Source organism: Paroedura picta, chromosome 16, assembly GCF_049243985.1.
Source record: "Paroedura picta isolate Pp20150507F chromosome 16, Ppicta_v3.0, whole genome shotgun sequence".
In the NCBI taxonomy this organism is placed as follows: Eukaryota; Metazoa; Chordata; class Lepidosauria; order Squamata; family Gekkonidae; genus Paroedura; species Paroedura picta.
In genome coordinates, this window is record NC_135384.1 from 7,462,224 (window position 1) to 7,475,622 (window position 13,399).

The following is a 13,399-nucleotide window of genomic DNA, read 5'->3' on the forward strand; positions in this document are numbered from 1 at the left end:
GCTCAACCAGGGCCAGGACGTTTTCCATCCTGGCGGAATGAGCTCCCACAACGAGCTACAGGCCTTGTCGGAGCTGGCACAGTTCTGCAAGGCCTGCAAGACGGAGCTCTTCCGCCAGACTTTTGGCTGAGGCCGAAGAAGCATGAAACCTCTAATGGGACCCACCTTCCCACATACTATTATTAATTATGCAGACCACCGACCGGCTTAACCAAGAGAGCAGGAGCTACGAATATCAGCCGGCCAACCCCAGACATTCTTAACATTCTAACAGCTTATTCAAAGTCGTTTTACTGCTGTTTTAAATTTATTTCAAAATTTTTGTAGATGCAGTGTGTTATACACCGCCCAGAGCTGATCGCTGGGATTTTTTAATTAGACATTTAATAAACGAAACACTTATCTGGCATCAAACGTGCAGTTTGCTTTCAGGTTACTTCTCCTTCAAAGCGTGCATGTACAGCTGTTTTCATCTCCGAGCTGGACATCTGTGCACAGATTCATCATGCACCGGGGGGGGGGGGGGGGGCCTACAGTGGCCAAGATACATATTTTTTCCTGTTCAGCCAACTTCTTCTTGCCACTTCTCCTCCAGGTCTTTAAAATGGAAGAAATGACCTCATCGTTGCAATGCATGGAAGAGCCAAGAACGAGGCTTTTAAAGTGCCCTTTTGTTGTTGTTTTAAAATGTCCCTTTTGTTCACCGCTAGGCCCCTTTGGCCTGGGGACTTCACTGCTGGTGGCCAGTGGAACCTAAAACAACATGAAAACGGTTCTCCTTAATACCCCCTTTCCTTGTCCCAAGATATAAAATGCAATAGTCTTTAAAGAGTGAATTTAAAGCTTTTCAATTCTTCTTCTTGAGAATCTGTTAAAAAACTAAACAAAACTTGGGAGGTTGATGGAGAACGGAAAAATACCTTGCTTAAGAATTCATATTTGTGTGTGATAGTCTGATTTCGGAGGGGGGGGATTTAAAATCATCCCCCTCCTTGAAACATTAGCAAATTTCAAATGGGGGAAGGGGGAGCGTGGGCATTAAACAAAAGACTGAACAAGACAAAAAAGGCAGTGGGGTTGGAGATCAAGCAAAATGACTAAGACTGTATTTCTTCCTTGTCTCTTTCCCCTCCACCCTTTCCCTCCCCTCCCCTCCCTCCAGTGTGGCCGGAGCGGCGAAAACTTCGACAAGTTCTTCACTCGAGCACCACCAGCTCTGACGCCTCCCGACCAGCTGGTCCTTGCCAGCATCGACCAGAGCGAGTTCCAAGGATTCACCTACATCAACCCCGAATTCATACACCCGTCCACCTTGCGGAGGGGGAGCCTCTCCCCGACTAGCTTGCCCCTCTCTCCCACGGGGATGCTCCCTTCCCCTACTTCCTTAGTGTGACTCGGTCCACCCTAATAACCCTTGACCCCGACACGCCCCTGAGCCAAACCTTGCCTGTAGACCTCTGCTCTCAAGAGCATGACTCCACCTTGTAACCCAACCCGAGACCCCTAAAAAAAAAATTTGTGACCATTCTCCTCCAAGAGTGTCGCTTCCATCTTCCATTCCTCCGTGAGGTGAACCAAATCGACTTGGATAAGAAAGAATCATGCTTGGTATCGTCTGTATAAAGGAGGGATCCCGTTTTTGAACCTCCCCGTGTTTAACGGAGAGGGGGGTTCTCAAAAGCAAGACAAACTGTCCTTTGTGTTAATAACAGAAGGAGTATTTAGGAGTAAGGGCAAACTTGCCTAGCTGTAGGGTTACTTCTGCCTAATTTCGTATTTTGATTATTTGGCAAAAGGGCCTTGGAAAAGAACTGGGTGCTTAATTTAAGGGAAGGAGGCGGGGTCTGGCTTCGGCCCCCCGAGAAGCGGCTTATGACCTCCCGGCTCCCTGCTTTCTAGTTTACATGAGAGCAGACCTTTGGGGAGCGGGTTGAATAACAGCACGTTAAACCGGGCTGTGTCTCATCCCCTACGAAGGCTGCACGATTTGACCCCTGGTTTTCTATTCCACCATTGTTCAGTTTCTTCAGTGACCAAGTTAAGACACTCCTTGAGCATGTGACAAAAGAGATGTCTGTAATATTTGGCCCAGCAGAGAAGGAGCAGGACTTAGGGCCAGAAGAGATCCAAAGCGCCGTGGCTCCCAGCTTCCGTGGGGTCAGGTGAAGCCACAGGGGTGTTGGGGACACAGGCCCCACATCTTAAACCACAGCGAGCTGTTCAGGCTAGTTGGGGGTGCATCTCACTTCCCTTCACTGCTTGCCAATATAACTCATCGCCTAAGGCATAGATAGGGAGGGAACAGGGTGTGATTGCTACAGGGGTGGAGGTACGCCCCCTGAGCTTTGATGCCCTGGAAGAGAGGGACATATTAGAGCAGAAACTGGCTACTGTTTAAAGCCAAGGGCCAAGGAAGGTGCCAACTTGGATTGGACAGGGTGAAGACTGTAAAAGAACTGACTTGCAGACCCTCCCTCTTCCTTCTGATTGATGCCCAGGAGGTCAAAAGAACCCTGTGCCCTTCCTAGGTCTCTGGAAGAAGAAGAAGAGTTGGTTCTTCTATGCCGCTTTTCTCTACCCAAAGGAGTCTCAAAGCGGCTTACAGTCGCCTTCCCTTTCCTCTCCCCACAACAGACACCCTGGAACAACTTCTTCCTCCCCGGAGGGCCAATACAAACCGGGTAACCCCCCACTCCCAGCAATGGCCCTGAAAGTATCTCCGGCTAAACAGAGGGGTATGTCCAGCTCTCTGAAACTGCATTGCTATTTAGAAGCTCTGCCTAGCAGCTGTGCCTTCCTGCTACACTCCTGCAAGCGAGCAGGGAGCGACTTATTGCAAATTTGCAAGCTCGATCGATTGGGCTGCAGGAACGGCGCGCTTACCTGCTTCCTCTCTGTCCCCATGCTTCAGATAGCAAGACCTGAGAGCCAGCTTGGTGTCGTGGTTAGGAGTGTGGACTTCTAATCTGGCAATTTATCACCCGATAAAGGTTTAACAAATTTTAAAAATATACAAAAGATTAATTAACTCCCAGCCACTCGGGAAACACTTCCAGGGCCGTCAAGAAACCCGAGAGTTTCCTGAAACCCTGGTAGAGAAAGTTGGACACTGAGGATAGTCACAATAATTGAAATATTGGAGGTGAATTTTTTGGGAGGAACAGGTTTCTCCGCACATCCTTGAAGACAAGTCTAAAGGTGGTAGTAACCACGCCTGGAACTTGGACTCTGGGGGAGGAACATGAATGAGAAAGGGAGTGTGGGGGGAGTTATTTCGGCCCACCCACCAGAGAAGGACCTGCCAGCCCTCTCTCGCACTACTCCAGGTATGACAACTCTTCCCTTAGTAGCTGCCTGCAAAAAAAAAAATTGCATTTTTGTGGGGTTAAAATGTTAAAGGGTAGCTAACGTACATTAAGTGACCTTGAGCAAGTGCTTTTTGAAAGTGATTTTCCCCTAGGAGAAAATATCCGGAAAGAATTCCAACCAGGCCTCTAGAAACTGACTGTTCCAGTAACTCCCCCTAACCCTTTCAGTCCTGATTCCTTATCCCAGACCCTAAACCAATGGTGGCCAAACTGTGGCTGTCCCAAGGTCTAAGGACTACAATTCCCATGAGCCCCTGTAGTCCATGGACATCTGGACAGCCACCGTTTGGCCACCCCTGCCCTAAACCTAAAATAAGGTGCATCCCCATGGTGCTTATCCTTGCCCCGCCTGCTACATATTCCATAAACATGCTCACAACTCCTTTTCCTACCTGCGCATGAGGTAAGCTTGTCCTCATAAAACTCTTGCTTAACGCTAACCCAGCCCGCTTTTTCCCATGATGCCTCACTCTACCGACCCTGCTCCATGTTGAGTTCCTTCCACAGACCCCCCTGGATGGGCTCCAAGATGGCCGCCCTCCTCACCATCTGGCTGCTGGGAACAAAACTTTGGAAGGGAGCAATGACAGTGATGGACAAACTTCTTCCTTTTTTCTGCGACGGAGCATGTCCGAATGCAACCTTCCCCCCCCCCCAACCCTCTTTGGTGCATGGACTATTATACGAATATTATACATTTATTTATTTATTTATTTATTACTGAGCTCTATGTATCTTCCAGATCTCTGTTCTCCCCGCCAACCCGCACTTGTCCTCCCAAGCTGTCCCTGGCAATGTCTTTTCCGGCTTTAAAACTGAGGTGCGGCAAACTGAAGATGGCGCGTCCAGCCCCCGCCCCACCCTCACCCTCCTCGTTCTCCTCCGGAGCTGTTCTCACACGACCAGAGTCTATCGAAGCTCCGCCATCATTTTTCACTTTACCTTAACTGACGCCAGAGTTTTTGTGTGATAAAAGAGTGGTCAGAGGCAGGCCTCTCCATGTCTCTTGCCTTGAAAACCCTATGGCAGGGGTGGCCAAAGGGTGGCTCTCCAGGTGTCCATGGACTACAATTCCTATGAGGCCCGACCAGCTGGGACTACAACTCCCACAAGCCAGCTGGCACGGCCTCATGGGAATTGTAGTCCATGGACATCCGGAGAGCCACCGTTTGGCCATCCCTGCCCTGTGGGGTCTCCATAAGTTGATTGTGCCTCGAGGACACGTTCTGCCATAAAGTTTGTCTCACGCTGCCTGAGGGGAAATCCCGTCAACCTCAAGATGTTTTGGGGTGATTCCACATGGTGAGGTTTCTCCAGTTGCTAATAGAAAGCACATTGGCAAGGAGCCTCACACATGGGAATATTCTACACACTTGGCCACTGTCAGCCTGTTAAGGCCACTGCCCTTTTAGTGTGCTAGCAGGTCCTGTTATAATATTTAGCGTTCAAGTTTTACAGCCATTAACATTTTTAAAAAGCTCTCTGGCAGCACGGCTGGCGAAATGGCAGTCGTGATTCGACTGGCAGCAGGAAAATGGTACCCCACCCCCTTTGAATCATTGAGTTGGAAGGGGCCACACAAGCCATCTAGTCCAACCCCCTGCTCAATGCAGGGTCAGCCTAAAGCACCCTTAATAAGTTTTTTGTCCAGCCACTGCTTGAAGACTGCCAGTGAGGCTGGACAGGGACTTATCCTGGATGCTTTAGGCTGACCCTGCATTGAGTAGGGGGCTGGACTAGATGGCTTGTCTGGCCCCTTCCAACTCTATGATTCTATTATTCAAAGTGGGGGGGGGAGAATCTTTGCAGATAAGTGCCTTCCCTTCTAGATGGTACAATAACAGTGAAGCAGGACTAAGAGACAAACCTGGAAAGAGGAAGATTGCTCCAAATTTTTTAATGCTCCTGTTTAGAAGTAAATGTGGAGGAAAAAACTGCGGTGTAGAAGGAGCCTGGATGTGGTATATGCCTACTTCTGTTGTAAGTGGGCATGTTAAAAAAAAACGTTTGTTGTTTCAATCGGATATGGTAGGATTCGGCACACGTTGGATAATGCATTTCCAATGCACTTTAGCAACAGATTTTCCTGTTTCCACTCGCAAAAAGCACATTGAAAGGGCATTATCCAACACCTGTGGATTGCCGCTCTGGCTGCTTCGTTTCAAAAGGTAATATGAAAACTCTGCCTGAGTTGGCAGTAGAAGAGGGTGGGTAGGGAAAGACTCTTTCTGTTTCTAGAATGTTTCTGCACTTGGTGGAACGCTGAAATGTTCCCTTCATGGAACAAGACTCCCAGTCTTGGCGCTGCAGGGTCAGCACCTCTGTTTTGATTATCCCACGTCACCCTGAAGCACGTTCTGAAGGTAGATGAATCCTCTGTGGGTCCACACAGTCAGGAAACTGCTAGCCAGCCACACCCAGGACTGCCCTGTGTCTTCCTCCTAGGGAGGCCAAAAATGTCAAGGATGGGCAGGAGGCCTAAGTGGGCTAGCCCTACACAAACTCGAGGACATTGGTGCACATAGGTCTCGATGCCCAGCAGACCATCTCTGAAGTAAGGGGTGAGGGAGGCACTGAGTGGGACGCACGCATGGGTGTACAGATGACGTGTATTTCCCCCCTCAGTTGCCTAAGGCAATCTGGGACTGGCCCAAAGGTTGACGGGGAGCAGAACACCCAAGTTCACTGGGAGGCAAGCAATTTTCTCAGCCTCGAGTCAGGGCGTCCTTGTAGACTCTCTTCTGTAGCTCTTTTTCTTCCAGCTATACCCGATCCCTTCGGCCCACCAGTCTTCCATCAGTTTCCTGCCTCAACCTTTTCACTTTGCTCTTTGCTTCCCTGGCTTGGGAATAACCATAACGTCCTCAGCCTTCCTTCCCTTTGGCTTGTGGCCCCCTGTAGCCGGTACCATAGACTATAATGCATTCGCCTATGCATTTCAGTATAAAAGTTATTTATCCAACCCACGGCGTCTTGTTTTTTCTATTCGTTTTGTCCAGTAGCTGAGAGAAGATTTGGATTCTCAGGTGTGGGGAGGGCAGAGGGAAGTCAATTTGGAGGCAGCAAGATTCTGGCTGGTCCGGTAAACAGAGGGTAGGTCTGGGAAGGGCTGCAAATAAGCATTTTCCTACCACCGAGAAAGGCTGCAACAAAAAATCCAGAGTTTAGCAAAAAGGATACTGGAAATTGGTTTACAAAGCTCTTCCCTCCCCAGGACCTGTGTGCATTTTATGACAAGCCACTGTAGCCTTTCCCCCTAGAGAGCCAGCGTGGTGGACTGGTTAAGAGTGGCAGCCTCTAATCTGTATTCCCCATTCTTCCTCCACATGGAGCCAGCTGGATGACCTTGGGCCAGTTACAGTTCTCTCAGAGCTCTCTCAGCCTCACCTACCTCACAGGGTGTCTGTTGTGAGGAGAGGAAGGGTAGGCAAGTAGAAGCCGCTTTGAGACTCCTTTGAGGAGTAAAAAGCAGGCTACAAAAAAACCCAGCTCTTTGGAGCGTCAACTTCTAGAAAATTTTTCCCAGAGTAGTAAAAAGACAATAGACGCCAGATGGAGCTGCAGGACAGCTGCAAAACCGAAACGGCCATGCATGTATGTCACCCTCTTTGAACAGGCACCTCTATTTGCCCCTTGGCAAAACTCCAATGCGTTTACCTACAGCCGCAGACAGAGGTTAAAACAAAATGTTCTGTGCCAGAATTCTCCCCTCGCTGAGGGTTGAAAGCCTCTTTTGTGGCCTGATTGGGATCAGCAGCATGAGGAAAAATTGTGGTTTTTTTTACAATTTCCCGGTGGCACAGGGAGATCTTCCCCTATTACAGTGGATCTCGACTATCAAGGAAAGGGCTGCTTTTGAGCATTGGCTCCATAGCATTATACCCTGGCACGGTCCCTCTCTGCCCTCCCCAGGCACCATCCCCAAAATCCCCAGATATTTCTCGACCCTGGGTTGACAATTTAGGAAAGAGTTACAAACGAACAAACAAAACCCCTTTGCTCTCCCCCTGAAAATAACAGCCCCAAAGCTTGCAATCTTCTCCTGCTGGGTTTCCGCCTGTCCAAAGCACGGGAGCCCCTGCCCACAGCGACCTAGCCCTGTTCCCTTGGGTTGCCAGATCCAGGTTGGAAAACACCTGGAGATTTGGGGGGGGGGTGAAGCCTGAGGAGGGCAGGGTTTGGGTAGGGGAGGACTTCAAAAGGGGTATAATAGAATTGGACCTACTTTCTCCTGATAAGCTGATCTCTGGTCGCCTGGAGAGGAGTTCTAATCCCCAGAGCTCTCCAGCCACCACCTGGAGATTGGCAAGACTAACCTAATTAGAGAACAATATAAGCGCACCTGCTTCTTCTCCTTGCACGCAGGCGCAACAGGGCAGCCAATCAGATTTGAGCCCTGCTAGAAAGGGCTGTTTCTTTCAGCAAAGGGAAGTCTTGAAGCCCCGCCTTTTCCTGTCATGTGACTCTGCCACCTGTTTCACCTGCTCAGTGGGGCCCTACAGCTGCCTTGAGGTGGAGCCTGCTGGCCCCAGGTATGCAGAGGGGCCAGACCACCACAACAGAGAGCAGCATACAAACAAGGGCCCGGCCTATGAGGCTTGCATGCTAACTTCTTCCCTGGGGCAGACCCCAAAAGGGAAGGGAGGCGAGCCAGAGCAGGACATTTCAGCTGTTCAGCCTCTGCTCCAAGGCGAATAAGAATCTGAGAATGTTGAGGAATCTGAAGGACGAGGTGAGCTTGTTGTCAAGGTGCAGTCTATCAGAGCTTTGCTGGTCTGACCCTTTTTGGTCAGGTCGCCCAAGCTAGGTTCTCAAGAGCCAGTGGATATCGGCCAGCCTTACCACTTGCTGTATCCCCGGGGCTCTGCCTAGGGTGGTTAGTTCAGTGCTGGGAAATACCTGGTAATTGAAGAGGGCGGGGTTTGGAGAGGGGGAGGGCTTTCAATGGGGCACAGTGCCATAGGGCCTGGGTGGCTAAATTGTGGCTCTCCAGATGCCCGTGGATTACAATTCCCATGTGCTGGCAGGGGCTCATGGGAATTGTAGTCCATGGGCATCTGGAGAGCCTCAGTTTGGCCACCGCTAAGTATGCCTTCATCTTGAGATCCGTTGTTATAGCGGAGGGTTGGAACCCCGTGTCACCCTCATCAGATTCCAATCCCTGATCTCTTTTCTGCCCCTCCATGTTCAGTGCCACCCCTGCCCCCTTTGCATCCCATCTTTCAGCAGATGCTGTGTTCAGTTCTTACTCTGCCCTCATACCAAAGTATAATAATATAAGAAATATAAGAAATAAATGCAGCTAAATCAAAAGCTGGTGAACTTCTAGGGAAGAAGAGCTGGGTTTGTAAGCTCCCAAAGGAGTTCACGACTACCTTTCCCCACAACAAGTACCCTGTGAGATAGGTGGGGCTAAGAATGCTCTGAGAGAACGGCTCTAACAGGACTGGGACTGGCCCAAAGTTACCTAGCTGGCTGTATGTGGAGGATTGGGGAATCAAACCCGGCTCCCCACATTAGAGTCCACCATCACACCGTGCTGGCTTGTGCAGCCAAAGAAACCGAGTAGAACCATCGAAAGAGAAGCTGGAGTCAGGATGAATGAGAATGTGATTGTATTCAGACTAACGATGTGCATATTGCTACAATCCAGTGCTCCGTTTATGCAGCAGGGAGCCTTGCTAAACACAGTGGGATATACTTCTGATTCTTTATGCCTGGGTGTATTTCTTTGTCAGCTGGCTGGTGCCTATGAGATTATTTCTGCTGTTTTGGATTTATTCAGGAGACTGGTTTGAAATCTGCCTGATGCAGTCCACCCCCCCCCCACACACACAAACACCCCTCATTTTGGCTGCACCGTTAGTTTGGTTCAAATTTCCAAGGGCTTAGGCATTTGGATTGTGAAAGTGTTTTCTCTTTATACACCTCGGTAATGACAACATAAGTAGGAGTTAATCCTGCTCATTGCAGGTGGAATGCTCATTATGCAAATTTCGGGGGCTGTTATTGTTAGCACAGCTCCCGAATTGCCTCCTGCCTTGGCATTCCTGCACGGTCCTGGGGAGAAAGCGAATTCTTCAGTCGTTCCTTGTGTACGTTTAGGCCTGTCGTCACAGCCAGCCTGCTCTCCCTCTGCAGTCTGGCGAATGCCTATTTTCTCTCCCTGTGTGTGTACGTTTTCTTGTGGAGCCTATTCATCTTCTAGGTGACTGTTCTGGTGGGTGGTCTCTCCCCAGGAGTTCAAGCTGTGTAAGTGAGAGTGTTGGGTGTGGGCGGGGGTGTGACGTCACTCTGCAGTCGCTGGGCATTCGTATTCCAGCCACCTGGTCCTAGGCCTACACTGGGCCTGCTGGGCGCCCCTCAGCCCCCTCCTTCTCTTTGCAAAAGAGCCAGAAGGAGAGAGAAGAGAGCCAGAAGAAAGCCGTTTCAGTAGGCTCGGTGAGAAGAACATTTCAGCTTTCAGGCCTTGTCTCCGAGGCGTTCACATAAAAGACACAATGCAAGTGGGACAATCTTTGTTGCCGTTGCCTTTCTGAAAAATCTCCTAGAATACCAATAGCAAAGTCAGCTGGACCAAGAGGCATCCTGCCCTCTGCCTCTAAGCCAAGGAGTTGGAGGCTTTTGTCTGTCCAGCTACTGCAAGGATGCCTTTGAGTCAAGACGGCCAGGCAGTGCCAAGGACGGGAGAGTTGGCCAAGGAGATGGGGACCCTTGAGGAATAATCATGTGCTGGGAAACACGGCTGCCAGTCCTCTCCAAATAGTGCCTCTGGGGGGCTGGCAGTCTGGAAGAAACTTTGGGTACTCAGAGGCAGTGTGGAAGGGGTAATTGGTGGTGGAGCTAAGGCAGGACTGCTGGGGAGTCTTCTACCTGGTTGCCAACTCTGGTAGTAGTTTCTGCTCCTGTGCCCTTAACCGGACTTTCTCAATCTGGGGTTTCTTGCTGGCCCCGGGAGGGTTTCCTGAATGTATGTTAGTTACTTGATTGTTTATATATATTTTAAAATGCGTTAAACATCTGTTGGGTGATAGGACCACATATGGTCATGTCGGCCGACCCACTCCCTCCCAAAATGGCCAATGATGGGCCTGGAGGGGGTGGGAAGAGGAGGAGCCGCGGGTGGGCTATGCTTCCCAGCTGTATTCTGCGTGATTGCGCCACTTCTGGGGTTTCTCGAAGCCTGAAGAAAGTTTCAGGGGTTTCTCAGTGGTAAAAGAATTGAGAAAAGCTGCCTTAACAGGAGCCTGATTTTACAGGTAATGTAGTGGAAGCAGCTGTGCAAAGCACAACATTAGGGGCTTCCCACACCGGTTGGCATCCCTACTTCTTTCAGAATAGAGTTTAGCGACATATTATGGCCAGCAAGAGCCCAGATTCCTTGGGTTTTCGAGTGAGCGTGCTGCGGCCAGTCGGAGATGTATAAAATAAACACCCCCCCCCCTATATTTAGAAGAAGAGTTGGTTCTTATATGCCACTTTTCTTTACCAGAAGGAGTGTCAAAGTGGCTTACAATAGCTTTCCCTTTCCTCTGCCCACAACAGACACCCTGTCAGGTAGATGGGGCTGAGAGAGCCCTGATATCACTGCTCGGTTAGAACAGCTTCATCAGTGCTGTGGCAAAACCATCTGGCTGCATGAGGGGGAGCAGGGAATCAAAGTCCGCGCTCCTAACTACTACAACCAGTTTGACACACTTCACTGCATCTCTGCACTGGAAAAGCTGCTCCTTACCTGCCAGAAAACTGGGAACGGCCTTATGGGGGTGGGCTGGGGAGGAAAAGTGGGGAGATGAAGCAGAACCCAGACTTCTGTTGGGTCCTTCGGTACCAGGATTGCTGGGGTCTATTCCTGACCTCTTTCTCTCTCGCTGCAGCGGACTTTGCTGATCCTGAAAAAACTTCGTTGCCCTGTTTACGTCTCCGGGTGTAACTGGAGAGGCCAAGAGCAGGACCAGAATAACCAAGGAGAGCGCTGTGTGTCTTGCCGGAGAACCCCCTTCTCCCTCCGGTGGGGACGCCTTGTCCCTGGGCCGAGATGCTGACAGGGAGGAATGGGACTCAGCCCTCCGGCTGCACCGGCCTGTGAAAACCCGCAGTGTCCAAGGCCCGGTCCCCCAAAGACCCCCAGCTCCTTGCTCCCTCACAACTGATCCCCTCAGAAACTTAAGTAAATAAATGAAAGGTTCAGTCACGGGCCTCGGCACTGAGACATAACAAAGAAAGTATTTCAATGGAGACGCCTCCGAGCCGCCCTGAGTCCCTGTGAGAGGGCAGCAAAGGAATGTAACTGCAATAAATAAAAATAATTCTCTTAGGGGGGGGATCCCGTATGTCAAGTTAAAATCTCCTTTAATTGTTCCCAAGCCCCTGATGAAAACATGGCTGCCTTCGTTTGGCTGAAAGGGTGCATCTGGCGTTGTACCCCACTGAAGTCCCTCCCCGAACCCCGCCTCCCTCAGGCTCCACCCCCAAAGCCTCCAGGTATTTCCCCACCTGGAGCTGGCAACCCTAACGCTTCCCCATCACCTACACTCAACTAATTTAAGAATCCACCCATTCCAGACCGGTTGTCCCAGATCCAGTGGATTAACTCAGAGGCAGGTTTTGGTCCCACCATGACTCTGGTTTAAAATTAAAGACTCAGTGACCATTCCTGTCTCTACTGTCATGCTGTTGTCCTTGATATGCTCTGTGCTTCAGGAAGAAGAGAAGAAGGAGTTGTTTTTTATACTCCGCTTTTCACTGCCCAAAGGAGTCTCAAAGTGGCTTACAATCACCTTCCTTTCCTCTCCCCACGACAGACCTGTGAGGTGGGTGAGGCCGAGAGAGCTCTGTGAGAACAGCACTATCAGGGCTGTGATGAGCCCAAGGTCACCCACCTGGTGGCATGTGGAATAGAGCGGGGAATCAAACCTCGGTCGCCGGATTAGCAGCTGCCCCTCTTAACGGCTAAGGAAAGCAAAAATGCAGGGAGGCTGAGGTAAATATGAGCAAAGTTGTACAGTTATGGGCAAACATCGTGAGATTAGAACCGAGGAGCATTTGAAGCCGTGAGGGAAAGGCTGTGGAGGGGGAATGCTTTGCCCGGACCAGTGTAACTCCCCGGGCACATGAATAGTTGGGCAGTTTTGCGGTTTGTCGTCACACTATCCAGGTTTGCTCTTCCTTGCGGTACCCATGAGAAACAGAGCTGTGTATTTTTGTTTGTTTGAAGTGGAGGCTTAAGTAATGCCAAACTCTGAAAGGGCGCCAAGTGCATGGTATCGATGCACATTGTAAATCCTGACTTTTATCCTCCAGCCATGGATCCTTGTCACGACTCCCTCCCTCCTTCCTTGGGTCCTCTTTCCATTGCAGAAACACTTTTCTTGGCTCCAGGAGGCTTGCTTTTGTGCTTTTTTCTTTCCTTTGCTTGTCACCGGACTCGGTGTCCTCGACAGCCGTCTCTTCCCATCGACCCAAGTGACACATGAAATTTCAGGGCACAGCGTGCGCCGAGGAGAACACAAAAAATGACACCCTCCTGCGTCGTCTTTTGAGAAATGTGCAGGACGTAAAGTCAAAGAGACAGCTCAAAAGCTCAAAAGGTTTCTTGATGGCTCGTGTGTGGCCGAGCTTGAACAGCGTGTCGCTGTAAATATAAGAACCTCCAGGCCCTTCCCAGAGGACGGGGAAAAGTTTTTGCTTCCTTAAAATAAGTGCTATGATCCTGCTTCCCCCAATCAAATCTCATCAGGGCTCTAGTCCGTTTACATGCCAAGAAAGAAGGGTAGTAACCTTGCTTGGGAAGGCAGAGGTGCTACAGGGGGACATCTGTTGTTTTGTTTTAAAGTATGGAAAGTATTCTGCACATGTTGAATGTGTGCTTTTGCAGCTGGATTTCCCTGTGCAGAACAGGACAATCTACTTCTAAAATGCATTGAAAGGGCATTATCAAAGCTTTGCAGAATGGGCCCAGCGCTGGAGAGGAGGGACATATTGGGGCACACATGCTAGGGGAGAAGCACATGTACCCCAGGGTCTTTCCC

At 50.1% G+C, this 13,399-nt stretch overlaps 2 protein-coding genes and 2 long non-coding RNA genes across 6 annotated transcripts in view; 2 read left to right on the forward strand and 2 right to left on the reverse strand.

Annotated features, from left to right (window-relative positions):
- Positions 1 to 6,330, forward strand: part of PRKCG (protein kinase C gamma) — a 41,348-nt gene extending 35,018 nt beyond the window's left edge. For both annotated transcript variants that reach the window (XM_077313948.1, XM_077313949.1), the window contains one exon: positions 1,163 to 6,330. In XM_077313948.1, the coding sequence (XP_077170063.1) occupies positions 1,163 to 1,393 (231 nt within the window). In that variant the 3' untranslated portion in view covers positions 1,394 to 6,330. The remainder of the gene's footprint in view (positions 1 to 1,162) is intronic.
- Positions 288 to 3,877, reverse strand: LOC143825712 (uncharacterized). The gene is made up of 3 exons (XR_013226976.1): positions 3,761 to 3,877; positions 3,288 to 3,354; positions 288 to 753 (listed from the first exon to the last, which is right to left on the reverse strand). It is a non-coding gene; the product is annotated as an uncharacterized LOC143825712 (long non-coding RNA).
- Positions 5,251 to 7,749, reverse strand: LOC143825711 (uncharacterized). Its single transcript, XR_013226975.1, has 2 exons — positions 7,594 to 7,749; positions 5,251 to 6,511 (listed from the first exon to the last, which is right to left on the reverse strand). It is a non-coding gene; the product is annotated as an uncharacterized LOC143825711 (long non-coding RNA).
- Positions 7,750 to 7,822: 73 nt separating this feature from the next.
- Positions 7,823 to 13,399, forward strand: part of LOC143825709 (suppressor of cytokine signaling 3-like) — a 113,965-nt gene continuing 108,388 nt past the window's right edge. For both annotated transcript variants that reach the window (XM_077313959.1, XM_077313960.1), the window contains exon 1: positions 7,823 to 8,100. The gene's annotated coding sequence lies outside the window, so the exon portion shown is untranslated. The remainder of the gene's footprint in view (positions 8,101 to 13,399) is intronic.